The sequence below is a fragment of the Maylandia zebra genome, linkage group LG19, assembly GCF_041146795.1.
Source record: "Maylandia zebra isolate NMK-2024a linkage group LG19, Mzebra_GT3a, whole genome shotgun sequence".
NCBI classification, from domain to species: domain Eukaryota; kingdom Metazoa; phylum Chordata; class Actinopteri; order Cichliformes; family Cichlidae; genus Maylandia; species Maylandia zebra.
The window spans coordinates 11,063,859-11,080,920 of NC_135185.1; the positions used below are offsets into that span (position 1 = coordinate 11,063,859).

At 42.0% G+C, this 17,062-nt stretch overlaps 1 protein-coding gene across 1 annotated transcript in view; it reads right to left on the reverse strand.

The window, feature by feature from the left end:
- Positions 1-17,062, reverse strand: part of dlgap2a (discs, large (Drosophila) homolog-associated protein 2a) — a 194,883-nt gene that overhangs the window by 172,494 nt on the left and 5,327 nt on the right. Inside the window, exons 2-3 of the mRNA XM_076877866.1 lie at positions 10,004-10,058; positions 9,534-9,581 (exon numbers count right to left, since the gene is read on the reverse strand). Of these exons, the coding sequence (XP_076733981.1) occupies positions 9,534-9,581; positions 10,004-10,058 (103 nt within the window). The remainder of the gene's footprint in view (positions 1-9,533; positions 9,582-10,003; positions 10,059-17,062) is intronic.

Here is a 17,062-nt window from a genome sequence, read left to right on the forward strand (position 1 = left end):
GGAAGGGTAGTTATTCCTCCGTTACACCACAAGAGGGAGTATCCCATAAAATGAGCAGCTCTAGCGGGAGTAAATAAGCCCAGCCACTAACCATAAGGCAGTGCGCCTGTAAGAGTTGTGTGAGACTGCAGAAGAGTGTAACGTTGTGCTATGTCTACATATATATTTGCAGATACAGTAAAGGTGAACTCACAAAGCCACACTGGTTTCAATTCATTTTAAAGTGTGCAACATCTTCCTACTGCTCGGTGTCGTGTCGTACCCTCAGTTCGCTGTGTGCTCTCTCGTCATGTCCTAGTTGGTTTTTCCTAGCGTGTGACTGTTAGCTTCCGGTTCCTGTTCCCAGTCTAGTTTCTAGCTCTGCAGTTGAGGTTTTGATTTGTTTTTGTAACTTTTGTTTTTAAGAGTTTCCAGAATTAAGGTTAGTTACTAAGTTACTCCCTGTTTCTGAGTCCTACATGTTGGGTCCTTCATCCTGCCCGCCTGCACACAGCCATGACACTAATGCAGAATAATCTTCATCTTGTAAAATGTGTTTCCATTTAGAATCAAAGAGACGATATAAGAGCTTAACCATTGGTTTTAAATTGGCTACAGGTAATGATGTGTGTCCATCTTTCTGTGATGGACTGGTATTCTGTCTGAGGTAGATTACATCTTTCCAATATGTATTTACACTGATCAGACACAAAATTATGACCAGTAACACTGATCATCTCTTCACCAGGGCACCTGTTGGTGGGTGGGATATATTAGTAAAGATTATATCCTCAAAGCTGGTGTTTTGGAAGCAGGAAAAATGGGTGACGCAAGGATTTGAGTGATCTGAGATTGTGATGGGCAGACGACTATGTGGGGTGTTCCCAGTGTGCAGTGGTCAGTATCTACCAAACATGGAACAGTGGTGAACCAGCGACAGGGTCATGGGCAGCCTGGGCTAACTGATGTGCATGGGGAGCAAAGGCTTGACCCTGTTGTCTGATCCAACAGACAAACTTCTGTAGCTTAAACTGCAGAACAAATTCGTGCTGGTTCTGACAGAAAGGTCAGATTACACAGAGCATCACAGTGTGCTGTGCACGGGGCTGCAGCAGACCCATCACTGTGCCCATGCTGACAGCTGTCGAGTGCCGAAAATGTCATCAGTGAGCATGTAAACATCAGAACCGGACCACGGAGCAACAGAAGAAGGTGGGAACACCTGGCACCAGGATGCACTATGGGAAGAAAGCGAATGATGCTTTGGTCAATGTTCTGCTGGGAAACTTTGGGTCCTGCCATCAACGTGGATGTTAGGTTAACACGTACCGCCTACCTAAGCACTGTTACGGACCACGTACACCCTTTCATGGAAACAGTATTCACTGCTGTGGGCCTCTCTCAGCAGGATAATGTGCTCTGACACAAAGCAAAAATGGTTCAGGAATGGTTTGAGGTGCACAACAGCAAGTCTGAGATGTTGACTTGGCCTCCAAAGTCCCATATTTCCATTCAATCGAACAACCTGCAACATGTTGGATAAACAAGTCTGATCCATGGAGGTGCCACCTCGCAGGATGCAGGTAGCACAGCATATGGATGGATGGTCGTCTCCATGTGTATATGTATGCATGGTTTCTCATTTTGGTGAAAATAAAAAATGCTGCCATAAACTGACAGTCAAGACTTCAAAATTTTGCTAGTTGTGTTTATCTTTTATGTACAGTCTTTGAATATTTCTCATCTCAGCTACATTAAGCAGGCTCTGCTTCCGAGGAGGACTGAAGTTTTCTGTTTCTGCCCCACAATGTGATTTAAAATGATCAGGAGAGTGCCTTTTACATAAATCTTGTTAGGTTCTGCTAACCAAGGATCACGGGTTTGGTTACAGTTAAGTGGAGAAATAATAAAACGTGATTTAATAATTTAAATTAATCTATGTCAGCTATAAAATAATAAATTATGATGAAAGTAGTTATTATACTTTCTATAATATTGTTAGCGTAGCAAAAAAAAAAATTCTGCATTATGTTGCACTAAGCAAATAATTGAGTCAATTAATTTGATGAATGACCTTTTTTCAGTCTCAACAGTGAACTTTTAAACTCAGCTAGAGAGAAAACGATGTCCTTGCAAACAGCAGAGAGGAAGTACCAACTCTAGGTCTTTATTATTTTAAAATGCCAGCCAATAGGAAACCTGCACATAATCAGAGACAACAGGACTCCACTGAGGAGAGAGCTGCACAGACAGACAGGGATGCTGAACGCTACACACATGCTGTGAAACGTTCCATTAGAGCCCAGCCTGGCGGCTTGAAGCTACTTCTCACTATCACCTCCGTGCACACACAGACTCTGGCCGACTTTCTTCGGATGATCTATCTGGTCAAGCACTACACAGATTTCTGATAAGCTTTTACAATCACCCCTCTCTGTCACCGTGTGACCCCAATTTTTTTCTCAAGCTATTCCACGGAGACATGCAGGAAGTAGGCGGCAGCTTTTCCTAAAATTTCCTTATGGAATGAAAAACGTCTATACGTGTTTTCTTTCTTCTTGCATATACAGTATTGGCCATGCTACCTGCATGCATTAAATTGAACATTAAGCATGCAATGATCGCTAATGCAGCATCAAAGTATTAGTAGTCTCACTTGTTTTATGCTTAATTATTCAGTTCATTCAGCTTCAGCAGGTATGAGATGCTCCCGTCTTACAGGGCAACCGGTCTCCATGCAGAATTAAAGGTATAACTGAGTGTCTGGATAGAGTCGACAGCTCCATCTACGTCTCCCATTAGTTAGAATAAGGCTGTGAACTGATGTTTGTGAGTGCAGTGTGTCATCATAAACTATGATTATGTGTGTGTGACTTCTGATTAAAAAGGCAAAGGGGGAAGGAGAGTTTATTAAAAGGAATTAAAGGTTTGTCAGCACAGAAACAGGGAGAACCTCCCATTTCCTTCACTTCCTGCCACCGTCATTCATCCATTAACGAGCAAGCTGGAAGTGAGTACTCAGCGTTAAATCAAAGCTTTCTCCCAGCTTGCCCATTATGTCAGGGACAAGCTGAGACAGACAGTCCACGGAGACCAGCTGTCCTCCAGTCATATACTATACAATTCAATGACAGGAGTCCCCACAGACAGATGCAGCACATACTGAAACACATTCATGCCAGGTAAGTGGGCTGCACACAGCTACACACCGAGAGTGCAACACTGTCCAATGGCACAACAAATAGTATTTTTTTTCCACCATGTACATGTCGTGAAAACACGGGAGGTACTGAATAGTCAACATTTTTATATATTTATCTTTTATTAGATTAGAAAAATAAGAATTAGTTTCCACAATTACGGTCTGCAAATCCAGTCCCATAGTCACAGCGATCGTCGTGCTTAGCTTGTGAAAGACATGCACTTCAGTGCAGTCGTTGCTTGTAGAGAGCATGCATTCCAGACAGTCAGGTTTTTGGCTCGCAGTTCCTCACACAGTTAAGTAGAGGTGAGTAGTAACAGCTGGAAGAACCTTCTGCCAGCACAGTTTGGGATTTTTACTGATTTTTTTTGAGATCCTTTAAAGAATCTGCAAGTGTGCCTGTGCACAGTCTGCAGGGTCACCTAGTGGCCACTTCCTGGTGACTGTGTGAGCTGATGCCAGGGTGAAGATGAAGTTAATGAGCTCCAATATGTGAGGTGACAACTGCCAGCACAAGCAGCATGAAGTTGTCTGTAAATATTCAACACCAGAAGCAATCGCCCTGTTGCTATTACGAACACGTTTCCATAATGTGTGCATTCAGCGCAAATACACACACACACACACACACACACACACACACACAAAGAAACTATGGCCACAGTGTGCTGAACGGCATCTTGACCACAAGACACTGAAATGTTCCTGAACTCACAGGAACTTAAATTCAGGGTTTGCATAATGAATATTCAACTTGACCAGCATGTCCCACTTTGGAGATCTCTGACACCTCGTGGGAGACCTTCAAACAGTGGAGCAGAGTTTCTCTCTAATACATTATGTTTCTGTGTCACATTTGTTTATGATCAACTTGCTGCACGGACGTGGAGGACGTTGCCAGGAACTACAGTCTACTCCTGCAACAGTTCAGTGGCTACACTGGGGGGGAGTGCAGAGGAGGAGAGAGCAGGAGAGTGGGAGGAGGCGAGTGTCGAGGGTCTGGACTAACAGTAGGAAGTGGGAAAAGCTGAGGAGGGGAGATAGTGTAGGACTCATTATCATCTTGTTAAGGAATAAACATATTGTTAATGCTTATTATTGATTATATTGTTTTATGTATTTTAGTAATAAAAGCTTGTAAAGCAAGGCCAGTTTGACTCAGACTAAGTGCTCAGCCAGACTGGAAAACAGGAAGTTAGTGTAGAGCTGTACAAGCATATAAATAAAAACAGGAACTAGTAACATATAAGGAGTTGTTTGTATCGAGGCTGTGTGTGACCAAAATAACACCTATGAGAGACACATTTTTAGCTTCTAATGTTAGAGATTCTGCAACTGGCTTTGGGCTGTGCAGGGCTCTCTCTTCCCGAAGATGATTGAATAAAGAATTATAAATGTTTTGACCACCGAGTCGGGTTTTCTCTGTTCTATCATGGGGATCAAAGAATCGGGTTTAATAATCTATAGCAGCTGAGAGTTTAGCAGGCAAGAGAAAGCTGCTGATGTCCTCCAGCACGCGCACACTTTCATATCTTAGTGAGGACATCTCATTGACATAATGCTTTCCCTAGCTACTCTAACCCTAAGTCCTAACCCTCAGCCTAAACCTAATTGTAACCCTGACACTAAAATCACATTTTGAGCCTTCAAAGTTGGGTGACGGGCGTTTTGTTACCATAAGTGACCGTTGGTCCCCACAAGTAAACTAGCATGCTACTTTTGTCCTCAGAAAGATGTCCAAACATGTGCACATGCACACACATGCCGTCAGCATTCACTTATTAGCTCCTTTCAAAATGCAGTATTTGTATTTTTTTCCAAGTAATTTTCTCTGTGAGTTTCCTTCTGATGAGCAGGTGTGATATACAGACCTGCCATCGAGGTATCTGAGAGCCATCAGAAGGAGACAGGCTCTCCCTCGTTGTCTCGCTTTGCTGCAGACTGATATCAAGTGTGTTGAAGGACACCATGTGTGCAGCGGCCGGCTGTGCACGTGTCCAGTGTGTGTGTGCGCGCATTTAGGAAAACAGGCCGGGCACACTCACACGGAAAGGGACAGCCTGCCCGTTAATTACGAAAGCTAACAGAGCAGCTGCTGATTCACTCCGGTGTCAGTGAGATTCACAGCAGGACGGAGAAGCTCAGGCGGGACAAGAAGCATTAAGATGGACATGCTGTGACTCACATAAAGTGAAGAGTAATGCTATCAGCTCATGTAGTTCAGGGACTTTAGCTGTTTTAGACGGAGACGCATCAGAAACTTCTCATGCGGTGCAGATAGCTTGAACTTGAAATGTGCCCAATTTCAAGTGTACGCATGAATTTACTGTTTAGAATCTTCTCTGCCAATCGAATAACATCTTGAGACCAAAACACTCAAAGCACTGTTTACAACAAGCCTCATTCACCCAATCATACACACATTCATACAGGTGCTGTTTGTCTTCATCTTTCTTGTACTTAGTCTGATATTTGAATACACATCCACACTCTGACGGATGCATCAGGGTTCAGTATCGTGCTCAACGATGCTTTGACATCCAGACTGGAAAAAGCTGGGAAATCGATCCTTCAACCTTCCGATTGGTAGATGACCGTACATCACCCATACATGTTTTCTATCTCAACATAACACCTGCTGTAAAGTTGGTCTGTTTTATACATGCCATGATAATGATTTTCCTTACTGCTCTCATACAAAATATGATGGGCTTGTGTGTGTTACTGCTATCAATTCATGCATTTAAAATTGTGTTTAATAAGGTAAGTGAACATCTATATGTAGGAATATTTATTACTATTATTAACAGCTAATTTTCTACTAATAAAATGCAGAAGACTTGGGGTGAAAACTGAGAATGAGTAGTGGAAATGTGTGTGTGTGTGTGTGTGTGTGTGTGTGTGTGTGTGTGTGTGTGTGTGTGTGTGTGAGAGAGAGATATACTGTTAGAGAGTCTCGTGAAGCTCGAGGAAACTAAATATGAATGAATGCAAAACATTAAGTGTCCAAACGCTGCAAAGGCTGATAGACGTTTGTGTGTTGTGACTTTTATGTATATATTGTGCTATTCTTAGTTAGTGTATTGTCTGTCTTTGTTAATGTTTGTTTATAATGGAGCACTGTAATGAAAAATTATTTCCCCTAAGGATCAATAAAGTATTCTGATTCTGATTAGACGGGCTTCCCAGAAAGAAAGCTTTGCACAAACCTCAGCGATCGTAAAATGTTTGCAAAAGAGAGAAAAGCGAGAGCAATGCAAGACACCGTAAACATGCCATCTACAACAAAATCATCCTAAAACTCATTCAGTGGATGTGAAGATCGAACCAGTTTATGTACCAGTTGCTAAAGTCAAATATGGAGGTTTTATAGAGAATCACATAAAAGGAGCGTTTAGTTACAATGCCAGAGTACGAATTGGCAAGTGTCTTTAAACCTGGGATAGTACGAGATGATAATAGGAGTACAGATATGAATGTTGAAACAGTCTCACGCTAATTAATGTCTATAAATAGGACAAATCTGTGAATGTGTGGCATAGAAATGCTGAGTGCTCATCAGCACAAGGGCTTCTGCTCATGGAGTACTGCAGGAGCAGAGGGACACGCTGATAACAGTGAGAGTCTCAGATTACGATAAGCCTCATCCTTCCAGCTTCTACGCACCGGCTTTCACCGAGCAGAAGCCGGGGACAGATGAGAAAAGTGTTTCTGAGGACGAGGTGGATTTCCACAAGGAGTGAAGCCGCCCAGGAGAGGGCGCCCCTCGCTCAGTGAAGTATACCAGAGCTGAGCGCATGCACCAGGACACGAAAACACACATACACACAGTGCAGCATCTGTGTTGGAGATATCAGTCTTTTTATGGGCATTACTTCCTCCTCGAAACATTCGCCCTTCTTACTCTGTGCTCTTCTAATCCAAGCCCTACACCGAGTGTTTCCACTCACGCTGCACCTCAGGCGGCCCGACTCAGTACGGACGAACTCGCTGGAGAGTGTCCTCACTCAGTGCCTGTATTCATTTATGCCATCTGTTTAGCATATGCAAACACACTAGCACTACATCGTCCTGTCGCTGGAGAGATGACAAAATACAGTATCGTCTACTGGCACCTTGTGTTGCCATGGAAACAGGATGCCAAGGTAGACATTAATCTGCAAAACCTCTGACTCGCATTTGAGATGGAACCTGTGGCTGAATGATCGGTGAACTTTGGTGGAGGTGCTTCTCAGAAAATCAGAGGTTTGTTGATGTGGCGCCGCCGAGGATTCAGGAGAAGCGCTCTGCACTGTGTCTTCTTGACAGCACCATCTTTCAGAACGAAGACATTTGCAGAGAAAGGCAATGACTTTTTTTTCTGTGTGTGCATTTTGTTTTGTGTTTTTTTATGAAATGGAGTTTTTTGGGGGAAGTAATACTGTTGTCAAGGTACTGTAGACACACAAACACAGATGCAAACATCATGAAATGAACTCTGTATCCCAGACAAGTGTCTCTGGAACCCTCAGTGGAATGGTTTCAGAGATATCCATATTAATAAGGTTATTATACGGTTATTTTAATGTGTGCTCACTCTGTCAGGACACCTTGTTCTAAGACCAGCGCATAGGTGTGTCCCGGGGGTCCTCCATATTCACGCGGTGATTGCAAGCAACTAACAGCAACTTATTAAGATGTGGACGTTGACTCTTTTTAAAAAAAACATTTCCCTAATATAAAAAGAGGGCTGCCACATGCCTGCAAGCATCACCTATCTGGCATCCTTTGAGCAAGGAGATCCTGTGGATGAGAGTGGAACATTTATGCTCAGAATAAAACTACAACTAGTGGTTCACAGGTTTGTAAACTTCCTTATCTGCTTAAGTGCAGATAATCTTGTCTATATGGACCATCAAACATTAATTTCACGCTGCAACAAATCACTCACAGCGATCAGCTATAATTCAGGCCATCAGCTGAAACTTGTACGTTGCCAGGTCTCTCTTTCCCCAAGGTTGCTGTGCCCTCGCTCTACTCTTAAGCACATGTGTCCCACCCAGTGTTGGTCAAGTTACTTGAAAAAAGTAATCAGTAATTAGTTACTGATTACTTCCCCCAAAAAGTAATCCCATTACTTTACTGATTACTTATTTTCAAAAGTAATTAATTACTTAGTTACTTTTTAAAAACATGATTTACAACCTGAATAGGTGATAAAGTGATAGATCTCTCAGCCCAATTCTACTTTTTCTACATAATCCATCATACAAAATGTAATCAAATGGAAAAGTCTCCTTTTAAAACTTGTTTTATTAGTTTTAATCTTTTAACTTTATGCATCAAGCAAAAATTTAATTATATGCAACATTCTCTGACTGGAAGAAATTTGTTTAATATTTAAACTTATTTTCTGCACATTCCAGCACATAAATTTTATTTTTTTGTGTGTGTGTTTACACTCAGTCTTTCAAATAGATGCAAGTAAAACACAGCAGAAAATAAATAAAGTCAAAGACTCAGCGGTCCTTTTGCTCTATTTTCACCTGTAAAGCAGGAGTGAGGTAGGCGGAGGTTTACCCTGGTGCAGGTGTGCCGCAGCGGTCAGTGGAAGGATACGGCAGTTTCTCTGTGAATTTCCCATTACATAATAAAGTATTCTGATTCTGATTACGTGGTAGCGCACTCGGTGCTTGCTTGGAAGTTTAGGGGTTTTTGTCGCTGTAAAAAGAAGTTTTCTTCCCACGCACAACGCACGCTAATGTTTTTGTCACTTTTTATGGAATCAGACTTAAAGTAAGGTCAGTACTTCCACACTTTAAACGCTGCACGCTCATACTCTCTCCCGTACTCGATATATGATCCACTGTTGATCTGCACACAGCTGTTGTCACGAACATCACACTTGCTTACCTCACTGTCATGAGACATTCTTGCAAAAAAAAAAAAAAAAAAAAAAAAAAAAAAAAAAAAAAAAAAATCACGGTTTTAGTAACGCAGCGTTCCTACGGGAAAGTAACGGTAATCTAATTACCGTTTTTGCAATAGTAATCCCTTACTTTACTCGTTACTCGAAAAAAGTAATCGGATTACAGTAACGTGTTACTGCCCATCTCTGGTCCCACCTTGAAAAGTCGGGCAGGTAGCTTTCGAGCCATGTGTCAGACAAACAGAAGGTACAAAGTGCATAACAGCAGAGGGAGTTGATGTTAACGTGTCAAAATGTCCACGGCGCTGATAAATTCACATCAGAGTAGCACTAACGAGCTTTTGTTAGTGGGATGCATGTGCATGCAGTCTCGGTGCAGTCGAAGGAAAAAACGCACACAGAGGTAGAAGAAAAGTCATTATTGTGAAAGCTGCGGCCAGGTACCTGAGTATATCTCCCTGCTCTTCAATTTCATCAGCAACCTCTTCACACCTGCAACGATGTGAAGAAGCCCATCACCATCACACGTTCCAACAACTGCTCCCCCAACTTTTCCCTTCCCTCAGGCATGTAGGTAGAGAAAGTTAATCCACACAGAGAACCCCATCAGATCTGACACATGTTAATGTTGCTAGGGGTAGCAGTGAGGTGGGAAAAGAATAATTTTATGTAAGAAGGATAAAGTGAGCAGTTTGTGGCCAAACAGTGAGGTCAGGGCAGGTCAACACTATGTGAGAAACATGGTCAGCTCCGAGATGTAGAGCACGCAGACAAATATGACCCCCCCACTGAGTCGCCATTCCCCGGGATCACAGCCTGCTCATTACTCTCACAGACTGGCTCTCGCTTTCCATCTCAGCACTGTGTGTGAGTGGTGTCATTAGTGGAGAGGGGGACATCTGTTAGGTCCTTACCTGCGTTCCTGTCTGGTAAGATACAGCAATGCTTCTGCAGTATGCCTGGCAACACCTTCCAGGAAACAACAGAAGAAGAGCAGAAGAGATGGAAAAACGTTAATATCACAACAGCTCAAAGCAGATAAACAACTCAGGGCTCAGCGGAAATGCACTGAGCCATGCTGAGACCCACAATTACAGAGAAGCAACAGATACCCATTTCTCACATCATTAGCATCAAAAGGAGCAGCTCCCACCTTTATCTGCAACCTTTCTTCTGCAAACTGTGGGAGGTTCATTTTAAGCTCTGAGTCAACAGTGGAGGTGCAGAAACATTAAGGTAAAGAGTGGCAGTGGGATCGGTGAATCCGACACAAATAGGAGCTCTGCTCCATCGACGTCTGTTCCACAAAGTTTTAGCAGCCATTGCTATACAACAGCCAATTATTAGATTGCTCCAAAGCCTGAGGCTGTTATCTAATCAATAATTTATGCCAACAATCTATTCTGTGAGGATTCACCACAAATTTAATCGATTCAGATTTTATCTGAACTTCGAATGTTTTGCTATCATCTCCCGTCCTCTGTCAGTGACCGTTTTGTTCTTGGGAAACGCTGCTGAATCATTTGTGTGCAGACCTGAAAAATCACTGGGTTTTGTAATGATAACAGCTTTGTTCAGCTGCGACACTGAATATCATTACAGGCATTATTATTGCATGATTTCTATCTGGAAAAAAAGCTCTTGGAATGTAAACAAAACCTGAGATTCGGCGGTGACTCAGCAGGTCCCATCAGTCTCTTTTTGTCTTTGCATCTGACTGACAGGCTGATTGTTACCTGAAATGGCTTTAACAGGCGACAGGCCTCTTCTTTATTTCTTCAGCTCCATTTTTTCCTTGTCATTATGTTAACATCCCTTTACATTTGCGCTCACTCGTTATCTCGGGCTGCTCTGTCTCGCAGTTATTTCACTCTGCTTTGGGACTGAACAAGCCAGATCAGATAAATGTTCTTTTTAATTAAATGGGGGAGCATATATAAAGGTACTTGAAGAAAAGCGAGAAAAGCCTGAAAAATAGAAACGAACCCTTCTAGCTCATCTGTAGGAGACATTGAATGAGCTAGCAAGAAGACACTACATCATCCATCCAAGAGCAGGGCAGCAGACATACTCTTATCTTGGAAACTCACTTACTGCTAGCAGAGCAAAGGTAGGCATGTCCTAATTATCTGCATCATTAAAAACACTTAATTTTGGATTTTCATTCAAAAACATTACTTTCTGAAATAACCTGAACATGTATCTCCAAAAATAAACATTTCCAGTCCACCAACACCAAAATTACTGTCATGTTCAGCGATTCTTCACACAAATTATTTAGAAACAGAAAAATGAACAGTTAACATGTGAGAACTGAGGTTTACATACAGTAGGCAGAATAAGTATTGAACACCAATTTTCTAAGGAAATATATTTCTAAAGGTGCTGTTATCATGAAACTGAATGTCAGTAACAACTCGACCAGTCCACACAAGAAAAGAAACCAAACCACAGATAAAAATAAGAAATGGCACAGGGGGAAAGTGCTGAACACAAGAGGAAAGGGACATCATGAATTCTTTGAGCTGTTAGAACACAATCCTGCCACTTAGTGCAAATGACTATAATCTGGTTCAGTCCTTAAAACAGGTGTTTCATTACCAAAAAACATCCCACGATGGGTAAAACCACTGAACTCTCTCAAGACCTTTGCAACTTTATTGGTAAAAAGCATACTGATGGCACCGGTTACTGGTTTCTAAACTACTGAGCACTGCTGGAGCCATAATCTGGAAGTGGAAAGAACATCATTTCCCCTTAAACCGACCACGAGCAGCAACTCCCCGCAAGATTTCAAACAGAGTGAAAAGAATGATCAAGAGAGTCCAGGAGCCGGGGAGCACCTGTGGCTACAGAAAGACCTCAGTCGGCAGGTACAATTATTTCAAAGTAAAAAAAACAAAAGAAGTAACACACTCAGCCACCATGCCTGTACGCACACTCACTACACAAGACTCCACTGCTGAAAGTAAAGCATATGTTTAAAGTTTGCTGAACAACATTTAGACATGCCTGAGAGTTTAGTCTGGTCAGATGAGACCACAACTGAACATTTAGATGCAAAATGTTTGAAGGTGAAAGGGCGCTGAATACCACCCCAAAACACCAGCAGGAAAGCTTGGAGGTGGGAACATCATGGTGAGGGGCTGTTTTCCAGCATACAGCACTGACACGCTGCGTATAATTGAAGGAAGGATGAATGGAAAAATGTACGGAGACTAAAAATCTGCTTCCATCTAACAGGATGATGAAGATGAAACGAGCGTGGATGTTTCAGCGAGACAGTGATCCCAAACACAGCCGAGGAAACTCTGGTTTCAGAAAAATGAAAATAAAGCTGCTGAAATGGCCGAGCCGATCACCTGAACTGACTCCAACTGAGAATCCATGGAGAACTGCAGCAACCTGCAGACTTTGTGGAAGAACGAGCCAAAAATCACAGCTGAGCTGAATGTGTGTGACTCGTTACTCCTTACAGGAGGGGAAGCTGGTATGACCAACAAAGCCTTTTGTGCAAACACATAACTTCATTCATGGACATCTATGGTTTGATTTTTTTCTATGGATGTGGATTAGATGGGTTGTTACAGACATCCGGTGAGAATTTAACGTCAACATCAGCTTTAGAAATATATTTACTTTGAAAATTGGTGAGTTGTTCAGATAGTACTTTACCCGTTGTAGATGATGGATGAGGAATGATTCATCAAAGAACTATGACAGGGCTATAAACACACATGGTAATTAGGGAGATGGGAAACACCAGGGAATGCAGCTGCAACTAATCAGACAATGGAAGCAAATCCAAACCCAACAGACACAAGAGGGACAATGCACAGGAAACACCGGGAGGCTGGGTAAACTGGAAGAATACAATAAACACAACAGTACGTGAAATGACAAAATAACTGAGAACCCAACAAAAAATGGAAGATCTAAAAGACCAGATACAAATAATAATGCCGTCAAATAAAGCATAAGAACCTACAGAAGCACTACGAAAAATAACAAGAACTGAATAACCTGGAAACGAAATACTGGCAAACCAGGGATGACCTACAAACTGTGGACTTACAAACTGCTCATGACAGTTATTTTACTGTGTACATGCGACTGTAGTTTGTCCTGCTGAACATATATTCTGCTCAGTCTGAAGTCTCCGTAATCGAGGTTCTGCACGTAAAAGTGGGAAAGAAAGTTCAGATATAAATGGATAGCTCTGCAGAGATTATGACAGAATTATTGGTTTGCATTACCCAAAACAGCTGCATGATGCACAGATTTAACTAATGCTGGGAGCTGGCTGCCTGGCAGAGACTCGCTCTGGAGGAGGGTGGAAAACAAGCTGTCAGGGACACTCTTGGTACTCGCTTCTCATTTACGCTTTAAAAGGATTGGAGTCGGGAAACAAGTCATCGAATTTCACAAACCAAAACGCGTTAGGCATCTGTTTGTTTGTCTTTTTAAGCTTGTGTTGAGATGAACGCAAGAGAGGATTTATGTTCTGTGTTTTAGGAAGACAGATTTACACACAGCAGAACAATCCCACGGACACGTGTAACTGGGGCAGCTGCAAAAAACACACGATCGATAATCAAGTTTCGTAAAGCAGACTTGCTTTCTAACGTACAAACATTTGACTAGCCGGTCTGAATTCATGCCAGCGCCAAACATACATTATAAAAATAACCTTAATTAGATAAAAGCCAGGTAATTATAATCACGTGTTACATCAATTATTTCATTTGTTTTACAGCTTGCTTCAGTCAGAGGAAAGACGCTGTCCTCAAGACTAAAGGCCTAATCCTGTGCATGAGTCCTCAGTCCCCACTGAGACATAAAAAGCCTCAATTGGCTCAGTTTTTATAACAACCAGCTCTGTGGAGATGATTTAAGCTCTAAAATCAGTCGATGCTTTCACTTGATCATTTTTTTTCATAAAATCATCTAAAACTCCACGAGATAATCAGGTTATAATAACAGAAAAGAGTGAATTTATAGACAGTAGAAATCCTTCTTACAGAAACACACTGTGCATCTGTTCATTTTGGGAGGTTTTTCTTTGGTGTGTCTGTTTGTTTTCATGTCTGCATGATGGGAAAAACAGAGCTTCTCTTTAAACCTCAAGCTTGTTGATTTAAATATAGTTTCACGTCTAGGACAAAGCAGACACAGAGCTACGTGCCTCCTCTTACAAAGGCAGTGTTAAAGCACTGATGAGACAGTGGCAGAAGAAGAGAGAAATAACCAAATGCATGCTCATTAACTGAGATGAACAATCAAGTAGACCAACTCAGGTGAGTCACTCACCACCCAGCATCCGTGGAGAAACGTTCTTCTTTGATATCAGCTCTCTGTGAATGACCCCAGGACTTAAAAGTACCGTCATTTATCTGGGAGATTGTTTTGTCTGATGCTGATGGAGCCTACGTCACGAGAACAGAGGATGTGAACTAGCTTTCATAATTGACTAAAAGTATAGTTATGAAATCAGAAAAGTTGACCTAAACAAGTCTTAATCTAGCCTGTGACCTGGATGACTCAGAACCTGCACAGACAAAAACAAGTCTGAGCTTTACTGCTGAACTTCTACTTTTCTCCTCCACACTGGGAGCCGTGTACCCTACAACCTGTCAGCTCACAGCGGCTGAACCGGGCTGGTGTACGTGCCTCCAAACAGGTCAGGCTCCAGCGCACCACTGTCATTTCATTCTTCTGCTCGTGATCTGAGGCTGACCATGTCAAAGAGCACTGAACTACTCTTAACCTAATGCTGCAAGACTCACTACCTTTAGTACAGGCAGTTATCACAAGTGGCAGTATATAACAAAAAATCTTGCCGCCTGCTGCTGAGGGACAGAGTGCAACCCATGGCGAGCTAATGGAGATCTGAGCAGATAGACGGGAAGCAGACTCACTCCAGCCCATTTCAAAGCGCTGCCTGAACACTGTCTGCTCGCTTTCCATCTGGTTAAATGCAGCGGTGCACAGGCTGAGCAGATGATAAGGTCTGCACCTCCCAGCAGTGGCTTTTAGGACACACACAAACATGCAGCATATTTAAGACTCCTTCCAGTGTAATGAAGTCCAAGTAAACAACACAAAGTCAGGTCACAGAGCTGAATCAACAGCAGTTTCAGCAGAAACGATTCGTTTTATAGCAATAGTTTTATTAGAGGAGAGTGCGGCTGTTTGAACAAAGTATGAAAGTAGCTTCATTCTGCTGATGTTTTTTATCACTGGTGGTAGGATACATCAGATTTCATTATACATAAATAAAACATAATTGTCCCCTTGTTGAGCTAGTAATAATTCTTATTATATTATAATAATATATCTATTTATTACTACTACTATTATTATTATCTATTTGTTGTTATTATATGTTTAAGACAGGATTTACCACGGTTCAGAATATCTCTGCTTGTTTGCCCACAAACTCGTCCTACACCATCAGGAGCTGAGCTACCAAACTGGGCACACAGGTGCATCGTCTGCCTCTGACGGTTCTTATCTATAGCAGACATTATTACATCATCATTATGCCTAACAGCCACCTCCCTCTTCAGCTGCTCCCTTAAGGGGTCGCCACAGTGGATCACCTGCTTCCATCTCACACTATCTCTGGCACACCAACACTCTGCATGTCCTCCATCAACACATCCATGAATCTTCTCCGAGGACTTCCTCTTCTCCACCTGTCTTGCAGCTCCATGTTTAATATCTCCACCAACCCTCCTCTGCATGTGTCCAACAATCACCTTCCAACAAGCTAAAATGACCTTTGAATTAAGCATGACATCATCATGTTGCCTAGCAACCACCTAACAAATGGCCATGTCCACGTTATGTTAATTCATGTATTCAGCAGGTTACTTAGTCACTTCTATCCACACAAGCCTGATATGGTATAAACTGTAAATATTATAGTTAAAAGCTCCCTGTGATCACATCAGTAGATATCACATGAATCATATCATACACTCAGATATTTCAGCTAAATTAACAATAAAGCACTGTTACAGCAAAGCGACCTTCACTTTGCTTCTTCAGGGTGAAGTTAGTGGCACCAGAGAGGAAAACATGTAAATGAAAAGTAAAAGGCGGGGCCAGAAAAACAGGCACCAACTGCAGGGATGTGTTTGCAGGGTCAGATGAAGGACAAAGCTTTATATAGATATATAAAACAGGCTTTGATACTTTTACGTGAAATGTAAATAAGTCGGTATACAAGAGCAGATGTATGGCAAAGACTTCTGATGGAAAAGCACAGAGTCAGCCTGTGCGTGTCAGAAAGCCCGACAGAAAGACGCCATCCGAAATATCATAAAACTAGTCTGACAAAAAAAGATTATAGCTTTGCTTCTGCTTACTTTAAATCCAGCTTAACTTACATGAGAGGTTTCTTTTACATTACACTATAAATTTCACTGTAAACATCAGACTAAACTTTTCTTAGCATTAAGTTATCATTTAAGCACCGAGCACCTGGAGAACAACTCTCCAGAGGTGAAAACAACACGATGCACAGTAATCACGGCATGAATTGTCAGGTGTTGCTGTGTGCAGGCAGGAATAGGACCCAAGGTGCAGACACTCGGAGGGAGAACTTGAACTCAAAACAGCTTTAATGCTAAACTAAAAAGTAACATAACTGGAAATATCAAAATAAACTTACACCAGAAGACTGACAGAACACACAGCTAGATAAATGGTAGATCACAACACAGACACAGAGAAACACAGGGCTTAAATACACAGAGGGAGCAAGCAGGGAATGGGTAACAGGAGGGAAACACAGCTGGGGCAAATCAGGCCTAACGAGACAAGGGGAAGCAAAACCAGATACATTAACATTAGACATGGACCTTCAAAATAAAACAGGAAACATAACACAGACTGAACTAAAGACACAGAGGCTGTATCCCAATTCAGGGTCTGCTGCCTTAAAGTACGCATTTCAAGGCCGATTA